Genomic DNA, 18,872 nt, shown 5'->3' with positions numbered 1-18,872 from the left:
CTCGCGACCCCCTGGCTGCTCCGCCTCTGGTTCTCCGGGTCCGGGGGCCGCACACACGCATCCCCCCCCCCCTTACCCCGCCACCCCTTCAACCACCTTCGGGGAACCCTGGCTCGCGCGCACGCACCCTGGCACGTGTGACCACGCACCAGTGACGCGCGGCACGCGTCGGGGGAAAACCGCGCCTGCATGCGGTTTTAAATTACCCGCGGTGGTGGCCGCTTTAGACTCCGGGCGGCCGCCACTGTATGACATACTTTGTAGCTTTCATTTATGTAGTAATCCTAGTTACAGCTGATTTGAATTATTTTTCAAATACAAATAGAGGCGGTCCTCGCTTACCCACCGGAATCCGTCCCGCACACTGCCGGAGCGTCGGGTTGCGGATCCATGTTAATCCGCAGCGGATAAGAGGTTACGACATCAGATAATGTGTCCAGCGGGCTGCATAATGTGGCGTCGGATAAGCCGTTCGACGGATAACAGACGGTCGGATAACGAGGGCCGCCTGTATACTTGCTACGTAAACATAGCGAGCAAATATGCTCTTTTACATTTTGCAGTCCCTTTTCTACTTTGACATATATGCTCCGATGTTTTAACTCAGGGGGGGCTCAACTCCAGCCAAGCACGCTCCATCCCTCCCAACAGGCCAGGTTTTCAGGATATCCCAGCTTCAGCACAGGTGGCTCAATCAGCCCCAGCTTCAGCACAGGTGGTCCAATCAGTCACTGCTTCAGCACAGGTGGCTCAATCAGAGGCTCAGTCTCTGAGTCACCTGTGCTGAAGCTGGGATATCCTGCAAACCTGACCTTTTGGGTGGGGGCTTGAGGACTGGAGTGGAGCCCCCCGATATTAACTGACTGCATGCAATCCCGTGTTTCTTCATTTCCATTCTGCATTGTTCTCGTATTAACCATACAGCACGGCTAGCCCTTCCCCTGCACTAGAATACTTTCTAAAAGACAACTTCTGACAGTCAATCTAGTCATGTGATGCGCATGATTACATTCAGAGAAGAATACTGCCGTGCTTGCAATTTGAAACAGTCCTGTACAGTATATCATTTTCTCGCCAATGTTCTTTAGTAATATAATTTATGTTTTCTTGCTTGAATACTTTCATTCCTCATTTTCTAGATTTTTGTCTTGACTTCATTTTTTTGCGCAGCCTCCTATCAAGACCTCCTCAAACCTTTCGTGTAATGTAACTTTCACATCATGTTACACTTCGCTTCTCGTGAACACTTCAGTATTCTCACGTTGGATACACATTATGTGATCACGGTTTCCCATGTTGTTGGTGCGTTATTACTCTGTGTGAAGTACATTTCTATATTTATGAGAGGTAAAGGCGACAGCTTAGGGAGTTCTCACTCCGCTCTGCAAACACACATACAAAACTGAACTAAAAGATATTGCTGGGGATTTACCTTTAAATAAGAGTCATTCTCAATAGCACCTGTCAAGGTGAGACACGGCAAACAAGAGGGATGGAAATATTCATTGTAGTCTCACACACACGGTTACATTACTCCATACACAGTGTTTAGTAGAGAAGTAGAATGTACATGTAGCTTGTGAAATAAAGCAGGGGTGCGCATACTGGGGGGGGGGCGCAAGATTTGCCAGGGGGGGGGGGTGCAGCGGTTACAGAGGCCCGCGCTCTTTCTCAAGGTGTTTAAATTAAATGCCAGGGGGATCGCACAAGGCCTCTGCAACTTCACTTTCCTTGTCTTCCGTGATGCATTGCCACGGCAACGCGGTGTCATTTGACGCTGGAGACAAGGTAAGGCGGGGCGCGAGAGCAGTGGGGAGAGCAAGCAGGGGGGCACAGACTGAAAAGTTTGCGCACCCCTGAAATAAAGCATCGAATTAGAACAGTTGATATCTTTAGAATTTGCTATCACTGTAAATCAGTCCATCTTCACAGGAGATGGAGATATGCTACTGTTTTGAAAAACTAAAAATGTACCCCCCCCCACTTTTTTTTTTTGCTTTCCTGAGTGACCCTGTTACACATTTTAAAGCAAGGCGTGGCTGGATCGTTAGGCAGACGAAGCTCCTTACTAGAGACGTTCGATATTTTCGGCCACGGCCATGAACCAGTTGCAAATAAACCGCGCCTTGTCGGAGTTCGAAAGCAATTCAAGTATTAAATCAATGTTCATTGTAGTTTAAAAAAAACATTGCTAAACATTGAGTTTCTTCATTACAAGGAGCACACCTGAGATATAGGCTAAATTTAGATATGCAAATTATTTAAGGCATTAAGTAATGCGGGTGGCGGGAGGTGGGGTTGCTTCCGCACAAACTTTGTGGAAGAAAATGTTCTAATGAAGTTTTGCAGATTTTCCAAGGTAGATATAGAAAAGTTTGTGCAAAAATGTGAGGGCCAAACTTAGACACGTTTGCCCATTGTAGACGGACGTTCACAGAGGTACACACTTGGAGTTGTTTATAATGTGAAATTATAATAAGGCTTTATTGTGCCTTTTCCTTTTCATCAGGAAATTCATCCAAACACAGGGGGGGGAACAAAGCTTCTATTCACTTGGGAGTATTTCTAGTGAAACACTATGCAATAATTCACATCTCCCTTAGTCAAGCAGTTCTCGCAGCCCCAAACACATAGCATGCAATAAGCAGATATAAGCAGTCTTTTAAGAATGAAAGTCTTATCTGTTCCTTGTGGTTTGGATGGAAAATCTTCACTGTTCCTGCTTCAGCTCCCTTGTCTCCAGGGTTGGTCAGCATACAGGTTTAGAAGTTTTCCCTGTGTCTTGTAAGCAGCTCTGTTGTTTCTTCTGGCAGGGCTCAAGACTGTTGTGAGAGTCAAAGACAATCTCTGCTCTCTCTCCCAAGTTCAGCTCTCAGTCACAGCTAAGGAGTTCTCACTTCCTGTTTCAAAAGACAGGCTTTCTAAGCCATCTAATCAGGCAGGTGGTGTTTTGTTAATTGACTACCAGCAGTTAACCACCACACTGCTGGATTAGAGGCACATTACCTGAACAGGGATAAGTCCCCTGTTACATACTTCCCCTGTTTGTGGGAAGCTTGGGCTTACCACGGCCAAAGCCCATCCTTCCACTCTCATTCGAGATCTTTCTGTGACTTGAATGAGAGTGGATGGAGGAAGAGAACCCTCTGTCCCGCTGGGATTGGAGCCCTTTCTCCAGTTTATTTTTGTCTCCTCTCGAAGGTGCTTGAGATCAGCACTCCTCAGTCACTCGAGGAGGACTTTTTCCACGTAAAGTCTTTTTATCTCGTGCGCGGTCATGAGATTTCTGTTGCGTCGGGCACTCCTCTTTTTGTAGACAAAGCGTATGGCAACAGTTGTAGGGCCGTTAGGACTAGCCCTTAGAGTTTTCTTCTCTTTAAGCGGTCTTTCTGCAGTTTCTCCACACCACAGAGTCGCCAGTTCAGCTTCTTTGGGACCGAGTTGCACCTCAGCCTCCTTTTCCAGAGAACGTCCTATTTTTTCAGCTTCCTCAGCTAAGGACTCTTCTGGTTTTGATTCTGCACTCCTACCTCTGTTTGTTGCCTGTTGGGCAGCTGTAGGTTTGGATAGTGCTTTCTTAGGTGGCTCAAACTTCGTAATTTTGTTTTGAAGTTGCATGGAGTCCCCAACTCTCACTGTACCCTTGTCCTCACGGGCATTAGTTACCGTGGGATACTGGTGCTTTCTCTGAGTCTGTATCAGAGTCTCCTTCATATTCTGGAGCTCTGTAATTTTTGTTGCCTTGTGGCGCACTATGAACTTCTTTGCTTGGGCACAGTTACTTGTTTCAGTTTCTGGACCTTCTTGTGCTCCCTTTTGTGCCGCGTCACCTGGGTTCTAAACTTGGCTTTTAGTGTTGCTTTGGTGATGCTCAGGGTAGCCTTCAGTTTCTCTTTGCTGCTTTGCGGGGACATACTGGGTCATCAGACGTTCCTGCAGCACTTGAATTTCTTTAGCAGCCTGCAGATTTTCTTCCTGCAGCGTTTGCTGCTTCTCCTCAACATACTGGAGGTGTGTACGCAGACCTTGCAGTTGGTTCTGCAGTCGGTGCTCTGCTTCAAACTTTTCCTTGACTTCTTCTGTTAACTGAAAATTTTCTTCTTTCAGTTTTAAGTTTTCTGTTTTTAATCTTGAATTTTCTCTTTTTTCAGTCTCTGTATTCTTCAGGGCTTCTTTGCAGTCCTCCTTCCATTGACGCACATCTGCCTTGAGAATGACAATCTCCTGGCGTGAGACTTCCTTCTCTAGGTTGAGGGTCTGAAGCTCCTTCTGAGAGACTTTGAGAACTGTATCAAGATTACCAATAGTTTCTTTAGCAATGTCCAGCTCCTCAGTGAGACTGTGTAGTTCCTTTCTGGAAACTTCCAGGTCTGTGCGGCAGCTGTTGGTCTCATGATGTGAGGCATCAAGCTCTATATGAAGAGTGTGAACCTGTTGTTGGAAGACTGTCATCTGCTTCAGTGCCTCCTCATACTTCCGCTTTAGCGTAGCCACCATTTTAACAGATTGGCTCTGCTTTTCATCCATGGCGGAGATAGTAGCCTTTGCAGTATCTAGCTCAGTCTTGAGATCCTCCAATTCGGTCTTGGCCGCAGAATAAATTGCGAGCACAGTCTTCTGTAGCTCAGCATTATTTTTTCTCTCTCGTCCTAATTCTTCACAGAGCAGATCACAGTCATGCCTGGCAATTTTCAGGGCGTCTTCAGGGCTGGTCAAGGGATCGTCACTCACTGGTTCCGGCTCCGCTTCCCTGGGATGACTAGTTGAGGGTTCCTCACTGTTGGCACCAGACAGACACTTCTTTGGGGTATACGACTTCTGCCTTGGGCCCTCTGGATATTCGGTTAACTGCGGGACGAATTCTCCATTTTCTCTAGGCTGCAGGGCAACTTGGTCCCCCTTTTCCTCCACAGGATCTGCGGACGTGTCTGTTCCTTCCACGGTAAGTGAAGAACTGCTTTTCTTTTTTTTCCTTTTTGATTTGGTTGACACTGTCACTTCAGGGATACTGGGGTCTCCATCTTCATTTGAAGTTTTAGCAGCTTCATTATATACGCCAGGCTTTTCTTGCAGCTGCTTTAGCTGACAGAAATATTCGGTGATCCACTGCTCCCGCTCTGTCTCCTGCTGATCATATTCGTCATCAAAGGGAGCGGTCTTTTCTGTTCGTGCCGAGTTCAGGCACCCCCACCATTCTTGGGGTGTTTTGTGGGTGTGACTCGGTTTGGGTTCCCCGTAAGAGATGTCTTCCTCTTTATTGGACTGGAAGGGCCACTCTTCCGTGGGGTAGGGTTCATTACAGGAACGCCTCCTCTTGTCCTCCATTTTTAGACTATCAGGTGTCATTTTCTTCCTGACCTCAGGAGGCGCTATTGCAGCTGTTGCCACTGTATTTGCTAGAACCCCCAATTGTGGTAGTCCTACAGATGGGCATATTTTGCTTGTAGAGGTCGTAGCTCTCACAGGCATCTCTGTAGAATTTTTTTTTTTTTTTCAATATCAGCAGTTCTGTGCATGCATTTTCTTTTATCAGGTTTTAGTGTTGCTTTGGTGATGCTCAGGGTAGCCTTCAGTTTCTCTTTGCTGCTTTGCGGGGACATACTGGGTCATCAGACGTTCCTGCAGCACTTGAATTTCTTTAGCAGCCTGCAGATTTTCTTCCTGCAGCGTTTGCTGCTTCTCCTCAACATACTGGAGGTGTGTACGCAGACCTTGCAGTTGGTTCTGCAGTCGGTGCTCTGCTTCAAACTTTTCCTTGACTTCTTCTGTTAACTGAAAATTTTCTTCTTTCAGTTTTAAGTTTTCTGTTTTTAATCTTGAATTTTCTCTTTTTTCAGTCTCTGTATTCTTCAGGGCTTCTTTGCAGTCCTCCTTCCATTGACGCACATCTGCCTTGAGAATGACAATCTCCTGGCGTGAGACTTCCTTCTCTAGGTTGAGGGTCTGAAGCTCCTTCTGAGAGACTTTGAGAACTGTATCAAGATTACCAATAGTTTCTTTAGCAATGTCCAGCTCCTCAGTGAGACTGTGTAGTTCCTTTCTGGAAACTTCCAGGTCTGTGCGGCAGCTGTTGGTCTCATGATGTGAGGCATCAAGCTCTATATGAAGAGTGTGAACCTGTTGTTGGAAGACTGTCATCTGCTTCAGTGCCTCCTCATACTTCCGCTTTAGCGTAGCCACCATTTTAACAGATTGGCTCTGCTTTTCATCCATGGCGGAGATAGTAGCCTTTGCAGTATCTAGCTCAGTCTTGAGATCCTCCAATTCGGTCTTGGCCGCAGAATAAATTGCGAGCACAGTCTTCTGTAGCTCAGCATTATTTTTTCTCTCTCGTCCTAATTCTTCACAGAGCAGATCACAGTCATGCCTGGCAATTTTCAGGGCGTCTTCAGGGCTGGTCAAGGGATCGTCACTCACTGGTTCCGGCTCCGCTTCCCTGGGATGACTAGTTGAGGGTTCCTCACTGTTGGCACCAGACAGACACTTCTTTGGGGTATACGACTTCTGCCTTGGGCCCTCTGGATATTCGGTTAACTGCGGGACGAATTCTCCATTTTCTCTAGGCTGCAGGGCAACTTGGTCCCCCTTTTCCTCCACAGGATCTGCGGACGTGTCTGTTCCTTCCACGGTAAGTGAAGAACTGCTTTTCTTTTTTTTCCTTTTTGATTTGGTTGACACTGTCACTTCAGGGATACTGGGGTCTCCATCTTCATTTGAAGTTTTAGCAGCTTCATTATATACGCCAGGCTTTTCTTGCAGCTGCTTTAGCTGACAGAAATATTCGGTGATCCACTGCTCCCGCTCTGTCTCCTGCTGATCATATTCGTCATCAAAGGGAGCGGTCTTTTCTGTTCGTGCCGAGTTCAGGCACCCCCACCATTCTTGGGGTGTTTTGTGGGTGTGACTCGGTTTGGGTTCCCCGTAAGAGATGTCTTCCTCTTTATTGGACTGGAAGGGCCACTCTTCCGTGGGGTAGGGTTCATTACAGGAACGCCTCCTCTTGTCCTCCATTTTTAGACTATCAGGTGTCATTTTCTTCCTGACCTCAGGAGGCGCTATTGCAGCTGTTGCCACTGTATTTGCTAGAACCCCCAATTGTGGTAGTCCTACAGATGGGCATATTTTGCTTGTAGAGGTCGTAGCTCTCACAGGCATCTCTGTAGAATTTTTTTTTTTTTTTCAATATCAGCAGTTCTGTGCATGCATTTTCTTTTATCAGGTATACAAGTTGTGCAGCGGCTAGGTAAAAAAAAAAAAGTCTATTTGCTATACACCATTTACTTGCTGGGTGCAATCCCTCCGCTTCAGCAACAGAATTTGGTTTTCTGCCTGAGTTCAGTAATTTTCAGTCTCATCTTTGGGTATTATGGCATTCACATTTCACTCTTTGGGTGTCTGTTTTGCTCCCAAGATAATAGGCATACTTTTTTACTTGCAGAAAAAAAAACATTCTTTGCAGTGGACTATTTCTTTCATTCCCGGCAGGGTGACTCAACACTACTCAGCAATTGGCTTTGAAAAACCATTTTCCTTTATAGGGCAATTTTACACTCAGCATTTGTTTGCTAAAAATTCCCCTGCTTCAGCACAGTCTTGTATCAATTTTCACAGTTTTCTGCATATACTCCATTCACAGTAGTCCTATGCGGTGTGGCAACCTTTATCTGCAAAATCAGTACCACTCGTGGGTCACCATCTGTATTCACTGCTTCAGCGAAACTTTTGAAAACAACAAACACCTATCCCTTTTCAAGGGCTGACTCACTTCTTGAACCCTGACTATGGCTGGAAGGCAAAACCCCTATTTCAATGACCGTATTACACTTTGTGATAGGCAATTAAAGGTTTACCTGCTTCAGCAGTCTCTTGGGATTGGGGAAAAGAGTCCATCCGTGGTTTTTGTAAGTCTCAGTGCAGTGTAAGTTTCAGTGGTATGTACCCCTTTAACTCTGCCTCTGCTGCATGAGAGTTTTTTTTTTTCCATTTGTTTAGACTGTTTGTAGGCAAAAAGCATAACAAAAAATTTCACATAAAAACTCTGGTCCTTTTTAACTACAAAGACACCTCTTGTCCCACCTCGGACACCAAATGTAGATGGACGTTCACAGAGGTACACACTTGGAGTCGTTTATAATGTGAAATTATAATAAGGCTTTATTGTGCCTTTTCCTTTTCATCAGGAAATTCATCCAAACACAGGGGGGGGGGGGGGAACAAAGCTTCTATTCACTTGGGAGTATTTCTAGTGAAACACTATGCAATAATTCACATCTCCCTTAGTCAAGCAGTTCTCACAGCCCCAAACACATAGCATGCAATAAGCAGATATAAGCAGTCTTTTAAGAATGAAAGTCTTATCTTTTCCTTGTGGTTTGGAGGGAAAATCTTCACTGTTCCTGCTTCAGCTCCCTTGTCTCCAGGGTTGGTCAGCATACAGGTTTAGAAGTTTTCCCTGTGTCTTGTAAGCAGCTCTGCTGTTTCTTCTGGCAGGGCTCAAGACTGTTGTGAGAGTCAAAGACAATCTCTGCTCTCTCTCCCAAGTTCAGCTCTCAGTCACAGCTAAGGAGTTCTCACTTCCTGTTTCAAAAGACAGGCTTTCTAAGCCATCTAATCAGGCAGGTGGTGTTTTGTTAATTGACTACCAGCAGTTAACCACCACACTGCTGGATTAGAGGCACATTACCTGAACAGGGATAAGTCCCCTGTTACACCCATCTTTATTCTTAAGTGAGAATACACACATTAACCTGCGGGAATAAAAATGTTACTGGTACCTGTTACTGGTAACTGAATAATTTTAACAGCTTCTACACATTTCCAAAAACCAGAAACATGGAATTTGATGCCAGATAAGAACCACTTAGCCCAACCAGCTCAAGAACCTTGCAGGGAAAAAAATAAAAAAAATAACCTATTGTATCCTTATAAGATCTGAAAGTACCCAATTATTAGAACATGTCTGAACATGTCTGATATACTGTATATAAACAGATACATTTTGTTTCCATCTTGATGTTTGCCTTACTGATTAGTCAGTAGTAACCTGTGGGAGCTATGAATATGCATTATATATATACAGTATATATAGTGCCATGAATATGCACACATGCAAAATGTATATTTAACGAACTGAGTCAATCTTTGGAATACTTACAACAGATATCATGCAATATATGACTGCCATCCCAAGTGGAGCAACTGCAAAACGGAATACAATGGTCCAATGGTTGAAGGACCAAATGTTGGTTAACACCAGAAAGAAATGATCACTTGGTCTAGAACAGTGTTTTTCAACCAGGGTTCCTTGTAATCCTTGGGTTCCCCGGGCATCCCTAAAGGGTTCCCTGTAATTGTCAGGTAATTTGAAAATGGTATCAATTACAGAAGAATTTACAATGTATCTGATCTCAGACACGCTATTATAGATGGTTGGGGGTTCCTCAGAATGTCACTTAGGGTTCCTTAAACCAAAAAAGGTTGGAAACCACTGGTCTAGAAAGATACTGAGGCCCATACCTAGTGGTGCTATGACATAAGACACTTTCCCGGTGCTGGAAGATACATTAAAGCCAAGTGACTGTGCCAGAAAGTGTCTTCCACCACTGAAAGGTGCCATATTTATTTTCTATGCCTATTTATATTAGTGTTTTTTTTTATAATTGTGAAGATAACGTTTTTGCCACCATTGTAACATACTTTGCAGTAATGCAGTTTTATCTTACCATTTTTAATGTTTTGATTTTTCTGTATCCCCAAAGGTTCTTGCAATATGTCCCAAGGACATGAGAGCGGACATCTGCGTGCATCTTAACAGGAAGGTTTTTAATGAGCACCCCGCCTTCCGTCTCGCCAGCGATGGCTGCCTGAGAGCACTGGCGGTGGAGTTTCAAACTATTCACTGTGCTCCAGGAGACCTCATCTACCACGCGGGTGAGAGTGTAGACGCGCTCTGCTTTGTGGTGTCCGGCTCATTGGAAGTCATTCAAGATGATGAGGTGGTGGCTATCTTAGGTAATTTCTGCTTTATTGGTTCATTGATAAATGTGGTTGAAAGTATTGTGTTTTGTTTAGCATCGCCTTGTCCTATTGTATTTGTCATTGGGATTGTTTAGTTAAAGCAGCAATTTTAGCCCCAATGCATTCCCATTTCCTTTAATCTTAGAAAGCAGTGGGTGGAGATTAAAAAAAATAATAATAATGGCATGGGTGTTTTGGTTGAGGAAAAAGTGTCAGTTATTGTTTTCCAGCTAGGAGAGAGTTTTGCAAGTTGGAAGTATAATGAAATTCTCCTTTATCATTATACTCTTGAGGATATTCCTCCCCTGAGGGTAGTTGAAGTAAGCTTTTTTTTCCCCCTTAACGTGAATTTCTTCCTTTTCTTTTTTTCTGTTTGGATTATTCATCGTGTCATCGTGGCACTCCAAGCCAGGCACGAGATGAGCACATTCAGTATATACACCAAGGGTGGGCAACTCCAGTCCTCAAGGGCCACCAACAGGTCAGGTTTTCAGGATATCCCTGCTTCAGCACAGGGGGCTCGATCAGTGACTCAGTCTTTGACTGTCAGTCAAAGACTGAGCTGCAGTACTGATTGAGCCCCCTGTGCTGAAGCAGGGATATCCTGAAAACCTGACCTGTTGGTGGCCCTTGAGGACTAGAGTTGGCCACTCCTGTAATAGGGTGTATATTTCCAGGAGGCCGTAATGACGGAAGAGTAGCCTGGTTCAATGAGGAGCAAACGGTGCAGATCATTCTCCTTCTTGGCTTTGGGAAGCTTTTCAACTAAATTGTGCAAAGGAGGATAAGCGTGTCTGAAAGACCGATGTGCATACAGTATGCTCTCTCCGGCCTTGCTTTGGCTTTCTACTTATTCCCCTGCGTCTTAATTGTTTTTTTTCTGGGGGTTTTTGCCACTCGCCTCAATAACACAGTTAAGATTCCCAAACACAAGATGAATGATTTGAAATTCATGTAAACAGAGCATTTATCTAATAAACATTCCTATGTTTTCAGTTTGATGTATTGGTGTATCAACTGGTTTAGGTTTGATGACATGAATAATATGCTTTGCCTTGTAATCCCATTTATTACTAATGACAAACATTGGGGGGGGCATACAGGTCTGATCAAGTCTCATTTGAATCTAGCAAAAACAAGTGTACCAATTCAGCGCTGCAGTAGTTAAGTAAAACAGACATCATTATTTCCAAGGAGAGTGTTAAGATAAAGGCTTTTTAAGCCACACGGAAAATCTGTGTGTGACATTTAATATTGGATCATACACGGAATAAGACCTTGGGAAGGTCATAAAAAGATGTGACCTTGTTTTCCTCTCTCTGTGTGCCTATTAGGAGAAATTGGAAACCCTTCTCCACCACGTGACTGGCTGTGACATTGTTGCTATTACAGATGCAGCGGTCATTATTCGAACATTTCACGCGTTGTATACCTCGGAATACCCATGTCATGGCGCGGGATTTCTTCCAAGCTTACCGCCTTAAGACGCGTGTTGACTCGTTTTTATCGAGTGCAGTAAATGGCATTTTAGTGTTCTGGTTTTTAAACACCTGCAAATTGACACAGTAGCACAGTACTGTACACATTTCAATTCATTTGTGCCACGGATACGCGAAGAATTACACCCAAAGAAATCAGAATCCATGAAATTCAAACAAATCAACCGCAGCAGGGCACATGAAAATGGCTCGATGAAATGTTCGAATAACGTCCGCTGCATCTGTATGTATTATTTATATTTAATATTTTATTTATATTTATTTATTTTAAATCAGTGCATATTTTTCTCTTCTAACCAATAAAATGGTCTTGGGATGTAGAAGAACAGGCAGCTGTCTGTGTTTATACTTTGTAATAAATAGATTAAGTGTATCCTTATGAATACTTTTTATAGATACAGTAGTATAAGAAGACGATCACAGCTCTCTTTAAACCTCTACAAGGATGGTGGTTATATCATCTGTTATGGCCTGCAAGATGAGGAGGCAAATGGAAGATGAAAAGTGAAGGCTTATTGTCACGTATGGCCGCGGCACTCCTGTGAGAACGTGACCTGTATGTGGGACAAGGGTTAATACACATAGCTATCTAGCTGATGCACTTTTCATCTTCTGCAAAGGTTCCTCAAATTAACAATATCTCCCCTCAATCCGCTCCAATATACCATGTGTCACGAACAGCACCCCGGTGAGGACGTACCCTATATGTAACCTGGGTTAATATACACGACTAAACTAGCCAAGTCACCTTTCGCCTACACAACTTGAAATGAGTTACTATTTACCCTTACTCGTTGCAATATAAATCCATGCAGGGCTCAAAAATGGGTGTGCCAAAGCCTGTTTCAGAAGGGGATGTGACTTTGTAAATGGTTGCTATAGAAAAAAAATTCTTATACATTATAATACATTAAATCTGTCATTCTGAGTAGTTTTAAAAAAAGAAAAAAAATTATTTTCTCATAGTACAGAACTGATTTTTTTTTTTTTAAATCTCACATGTAGGCTATTGCTTGGTCCGCAGCTTCACAGGAACTGATACAGCCGGTCTCTCCGCATAAAGATTTCGATGGGCAGATACAGAGATAACATTAATAAGATGTCAGTGGAAAGGTGTATGCTAAAGCTATATATAATGAGCTGTAAATTTACCTTCCCCATGAGAGTGCTGCCATATCTGCTGAAACACATTTCCGCTGTTAGTTGGAAATGTTTTCTTCATTATTTATGTTTCACTTTACTAACCACCGAGAATCCCTGAGGTTCTTTTCGCTGCAATCTACCCCCCGCAGAACACGGCTCCAAATCGCTCTGCTTTTTTCCCCTGTGAGGGGGTTTCTAACGCATTTTGATAGAAGCCATCTTTGACTTCGCAGAAGAGATATGCTAGGGAGGAACAGAACTTGTGTGGGTGGGGGGGGGGGGGGTGGTGAAGGTACAGTATGGAGAAGTCAGGAGGTCCATAAAGTGCTTTTATATCAGGGGTGGGCAACTCCAGTCCTCAAGGGCCTCCAACGGGTCAGGTTTTCAGGATATCCCTGCTTTAGCACAGGTGGCTCAGTCTTTGACTGAGCTACTGATTGAGCCACTTGTGCTGAAGCAGGGATATCCTGAAAACCTGACCCGTTGGTAGCCCTTGAGGACTGGAATTGCCCGCCCTTTTTATATGAAAGCATTGAACCTGCAGAGATTTTTTTAGTTATTTATTTTGACACTTTTTCATTACTCTAACATGTATAGAAACTACTGCTGGCATATCCAGGGGTTATATTAACATGCAGAGGTTTGGGAAATGTGATTTGGGCATGTATATTCCAATCAGGATATGTAAATATGTCGAATTTGTACCAGTATATTTACACCTGAAGTGAAAGGAAAGAAAGGCTAAGCTGATTGCACATGTTTATTCGATATGTGCTAAAGCTCTATAAAGTTCTGTGCAATTTAATCATCGTGGTGGAGGCGGAAGAGTTCTTTTCGCTGAGTATTAACAATTGACACAGTATGAGAAATGTTATCTCTCATAAATGTAGAGATTCATAAATATTAAAGGATGATTTCATTATTATTTAAAAAAAAAAAAATAAAAAAAAAAAGGTGAAAGGTAAGTCATGGTTACATGAAAAATATCTCTCATGGTTAAACTATGAGCGCTTTCAATATTGGTAATGTTGTTTTGGGATCTAGTTACACAAATAAGACTATCTTGTTAATCAATATGAAAAAAATAATCAATAAAGATGGTCCCTGAAGACTTACAAAGTTATCTCCAGCCAGCTCCAACCTGCATTATCTACCATCACTAAAGGCTAATTTCTAGGAACCGGGCCATTATTTAAAAAATATATATACTACACCCATAAATATTAATATCATTTTTTTTTTCAGTGCCAACATATTCAGCAGCGTGGTACAATTGGGGAAAGGAAGGGGGTACAGAGACACATTGATTAAAGAAACAGAATGATATACACAGTACACATATGGACATACGAGCGCACACAGATACAGAAGGTAATGAGGGCCCTGCTCATGAGAGGCAACACATTGAATTATATTACAATAAGTGTAGCAAACAAAATCGGACCAAAGGAAAGGAAATCCCTGCTCCGGAGAGCTTACAATCTAAGTGGAATGTTGGGAGACTTACGATGACCGCAGGTGAGGGAATCAGTACAGTAGGCTGGTAGGAGCGACTGTGGGTGTGGGACAGTTGCCATGAGACCAGGTTTATGAAAAGCTTACTTTAAAAGATGATTTTTAAGGTTTGACTTAGAGGTGGGGAGAGGGTGCTTGGCGTATACTGAGTGTGAGGGAGTTCCACAGGTAAGGGGCTGTGAGGGGGGAAAGGGTTTAAGGTGAGAGAGAACTGTACAGTGGAAAGCAAACTGTTATGGGTAGAGCACAGGAGACGAGCAGGGACGTAACGAGAGATCAAAGCTGATATATTGATAGACAGAGCAAAGTTTAAGTACAGTACGAGTGTCTTCCAAACCATTACAGCAGAAATTGAAGTGGGCTGTCATGGACAAGTTCAAAAACTCCTGAGCTATGGGTTAGATCTGTCTAAAAAAATACATCTAATCACACTAACCTATATACACATAGAACCATAATCATCAAGTGTGTCAAGATATATCTGTGCGTTAACAAATGGTCTTTGCCTTGTGGTCTAGATATGTCAGTGATGCATAATTGACATTACACCGTAACGGGACAGGATGTAGCACTTTAGTGATACGTACCATGAAATGAGTTGCGAGTTGGTAAAATGTTAGCAAAGTTCTGGATCTTAATAAATAGAACAAATAGCTTTAGAAATGAACACCTCTCGGCAATTGCAATGCAGTTTCCAGATATTATGTCTCTAAACTGTATTTTCTTAGTTAATTCAGGAAATATCCATGGTCACTCAGCAGGTATATATTTGTAAATTCCTCTCCTCCAAATGGCCCTTTGCTTTAATGTCCCTAATAATAAGCAAAATAATGGTTTCCCCCTTGCAGCTGTATAATAAAACATGCTGATTTTTCTGTTTTTCATCTCTCTACGATAATTGCTGAGACACTGAACTCCGATTTGCTAAATGCTTCTTCCAGAGAGCAAATAAATTACATAATTACATGTTTGAAGAATGAGCCAATTTAAAAATCCCTGCAATACTGCAGCAGCATATGTATAAATATATCAAATAAATCACACATTATTTCCAAAATGGGATATTCAGAGAAATAAGACGTGCATTACATAACATACTTGGTATTCATTACTTGTCATCATTTTCCTGAGTTCACAATTATTTAAAATACTTTTTTTTTTGTCATTTTTGCTTTGCCGATTTGATTGATACGCACAATGTTGAAAAAACATCCCTTTTCATATGGGAGAAACCGCCTTGAAGTGTAATTTACTGTACATCATAACAGATATTATACTGCCACACACTTTTTCAGCCTATAAATAATAAAGGGTAATCCGCGCTGGAATTAGAAGTGAAGATGTGAGCTCAATAAAAAACAAAAATAAGAGCATAAAATGTCAAAAGAATTACAGCAGATCAAATAATGTGAGCGGTTTAGTAGAAAATGAATGAATGTCGGAGGTGTCCAACATCCATAGAAACAAACAAAACATGGTCACTTAAATTGGATGAATCGTACTGGAGGGATAGACGTGCGGATATGATTATTCTGTGTTTCTCTAGGTAAGGGGGATGTGTTTGGAGACGTATTCTGGAAAGAAACCACTCTTGCTCATGCATGTGCCAATGTCCGAGCATTGACCTACTGCGATTTACACATCATTAAAAGGGAAGCCTTACTCAAGGTCCTGGACTTCTACACCGCCTTCGCCAGCTCCTTCTCCAGGAATCTCACTCTGACCTGTAACCTAAGGAAACGGGTAGGAACTTTGGTTTTATTCTCCTTATCCATTTGGCTGCATCTTGTGCACGTGTGTGTGTCTGTGTGTAGATAGATAGATAGATAGATAGATAGATAGATAGATAGATAGATAGATAGATAGATAGATAGATAGATAGATAGATAGATAGATGTATCAATACTGTGGTAGCCGAGCTTTAAAAATCAAGAATGCTTTTATTTGTGCGAGCTTTCGAGATACACTGATCTCTTCTTCCGGCGATGTTACAATGAATAAAGCAGGCGAGGCTTTACTTAAAAACAGTGTCTCTTGGAATATTTTATATTTATATTTGTGTGTGTATATATATATATATATATATATATCTATATATATATATATATAATCAAAAAATAAATATATCAGGCCATCTTTGGCCCAAATTCCCCATTGACTTCAATAGGGAAATGTGGCAAAAACCTCCCGATCGCAGGGGAGTGGGTATGTAATAAGCCACTTCAACCTTTAAATCTTATGTAGTTTCAGAAAAAAGTGCACACATTTCATTTTCAATTATTCCAAGTAAACAATACAGTGGTTTACACTAAATCCTTTTAACTTAAAGACAAAAGACATTGCTAACCGTTGTCTTTTTTAAGATCACAAAATAACAACCAATTAAATTGTAGTCAAACTATACCATTTTTATTTTTTTAACTTTTTCAGTAGTTGTTGACATCATTAAAACAAAAGTAGAAATGTAGGTTGGGGGGGGGAACTAAATGAAAGGGTTAAGAGGTGGTAAAAACGTTTAAATTAGATTTGTTTCAAAGTTACTGTAGGGAAGGGTATATGCACCTTTATAAGCGCTGTTATTAGGGCCTGAATGGGTTAATTTGAATAGATTTACCACTTGTCTAGATCCTTATTAGAGGCTTTATTAGTGTGTCGGAGTTTTGCAGACTGGAGTAAGCCTGAAGGTACTGATGCAAGACATCAGTTTTATTTAACCTAAATCCCAAGGCTATATTACAGTTTCACTTTGTCTGAAAACTTTTGCTATATGCAGTAAAATCAATTGTTCACTCTCTTCACATTTTAAGTGTGTTTTAAACTGATTAAAACCTTTAAACCATCATTTTCTTTGGCTTGTGAATATGTTAATTTCTGCTGCCCCCTTTCTCTGGAGCGACTATAATGCCACTTAATTCGTTCTCCGTTTCCAGATGGAAAGTCTTTTATTTGAGTTGTAAAATAATGTACCATATGGCAGCGGTGCTCAACCCCCCCCTCCCAACCAAAATGGTCAGGTTATCAGGATATCCCTGCTTCAGCACAGTTGGCTCAATCAGTCCCAGCTTCAGCACTGGGGGCTCTATCAGAGGCCCAATCAAAGACTGAGCCTCTGAATGAGCCACCTGTACTGAAGCTGAGAGTGATTGAGCCACCTGTGCTGAAGCAAGGACTAGTTGAGCCACCTCAGCTGGAGCTGGGATATCCTGAAAACCTGACCTGTTGGGAGTGGGGGTATGAGGTGGCTTGAGGACTGGAGTTGAGTCGACCTGCATTAACCTAATCTGGTAAAGTGTTTTTGATTAACTTGTACCAAATACGGTAAGCTGTATGGGGGGGTGTTGTCCATCTGTCCAGCTGTTTCATTTTTAGACCGTGCATTGACCTTTTATTATATGCTCAAAAAAATGAATGTGGCGGAAGAAAAAAAAAAGAATTCTTACCGGAATTCCTGGGTTTCCCATATCTAATGCCTGGTCCCTCAATGTCCTGGGACCCCCTGGTTTAGGAGCACAAAGCCTTTTAATGTTTTCTAGGGGGGGAGGTATCAGTCTGTGAATGCACGTCTGAGGTCTGTGCTGGTGACAGGGCCGGCTCGGAGTATGGCGGGGCCGGCTGGGTGTATGGCGGGGCCGGCTGGGTGTACGGCAGGGCCAGCTGGGTGTATGGCGGGGCCAGCTGGGTGTACGGCGGGGCCGGCTGGGAGTATGGCGGGGCCGGCTGGGTTTACGGCGGGGCCGGCTGGGTGTACGGCGGGGCCAGCTGGGTGTACGGCGGGGCCGGCTGGGTGTACGGCGGGGCCGGCTGGGTGTACGGCGGGGCCGGCTGAGTGTACGGCGGGGCCGGCTGGGAGTACGGCGGGGCCGGCTGGGTGTACGGCGGGGCCAGCTGGGTGTACGGCGGGGCCGGCTGGGAGTACGGCGGGGCCGGCTGGGAGTACGGCGGGGCCGGCTGGGAGTACGGCGGGGCCGGCTGGGAGTACGGCGGGGCCAGCTGGGTGTACGGTGGGACCGGTTCGGAGTACGGCGGGGCCGGCTGGGAGTACTGCGGGGCCGGCTGGGAGTACGGCGGGGGCGGCTGGGTGTACGGCGGGGCCGGCTGGGAGTACGGCGGGGCCGGCTGGGAGTACGGCGGGGCCGGTTGGGAGTACGGCGGGGCCGGCTGGGAGTACGGCGGGGCCGGCTGGGAGTACGGCGGGGCCGGCTGGGAGTACGGCGGGGCCGGCTGGGTGTAAGGCGGGGCCGGCTGGGTGTAAGGCGGGGCCGGCTGGGTGTACGGCGGGGCCGGCTGGGAGTACGGCGGGGCCGGCTGGGAGTACGGCGGGGCCGGCTGGGAGTACGGCGGGGCCGGCTGGGAGTACGGCGGGGCCGGCTGGGAGTACGACGGGGCCGGCTGGGTGTACGGCGGGGCCGGCTGGGTGTACGGCGGGGCCGGCTGGGAGTACGGCGGGGCCGGCTGGGAGTACGGCAGGGCTGGCTGGGAGTACGGCGGGGCCGGCTGGGAGTACGGCGGGGCCGGCTGGGTGTACGGCGGGGCCGGCTGGGTGTATGGCTGGGAGTATGGCGGAGCCAGCTGGGAGTACGGCGGGGCCGGCTGGGAGTACGGCGGGGCCGGCTGGGTGTATGGCTGGGAGTACGGCGGGGCCGGCTGGGAGTACGGCGGGGCCGGCTGGGAGTACGGCGGGGCCGGCTGGGAGTACGG

General features: G+C 44.5%; 1 protein-coding gene across 4 annotated transcripts in view; it reads left to right on the top strand.

Annotated features, from left to right (window-relative positions):
* The window catches only part of KCNH5 (potassium voltage-gated channel subfamily H member 5), a 196,296-nt gene that overhangs the window by 156,262 nt on the left and 21,162 nt on the right, over positions 1-18,872 (top strand). For all 4 annotated transcript variants that reach the window (XM_075614860.1, XM_075614859.1, XM_075614858.1 and 1 more), the window contains 2 exons: positions 9,759-10,011; positions 15,721-15,917. In XM_075614860.1, coding sequence (XP_075470975.1) covers positions 9,759-10,011; positions 15,721-15,917 — 450 coding nt within the window. The remainder of the gene's footprint in view (positions 1-9,758; positions 10,012-15,720; positions 15,918-18,872) is intronic.

Source organism: Ascaphus truei, chromosome 9 (genome assembly GCF_040206685.1).
Source record: "Ascaphus truei isolate aAscTru1 chromosome 9, aAscTru1.hap1, whole genome shotgun sequence".
NCBI classification, from domain to species: domain Eukaryota; kingdom Metazoa; phylum Chordata; class Amphibia; order Anura; family Ascaphidae; genus Ascaphus; species Ascaphus truei.
The sequence above is the reverse complement of the archived record's forward strand: the minus strand, read 5'-3'. Positions and strand labels throughout refer to the sequence as shown.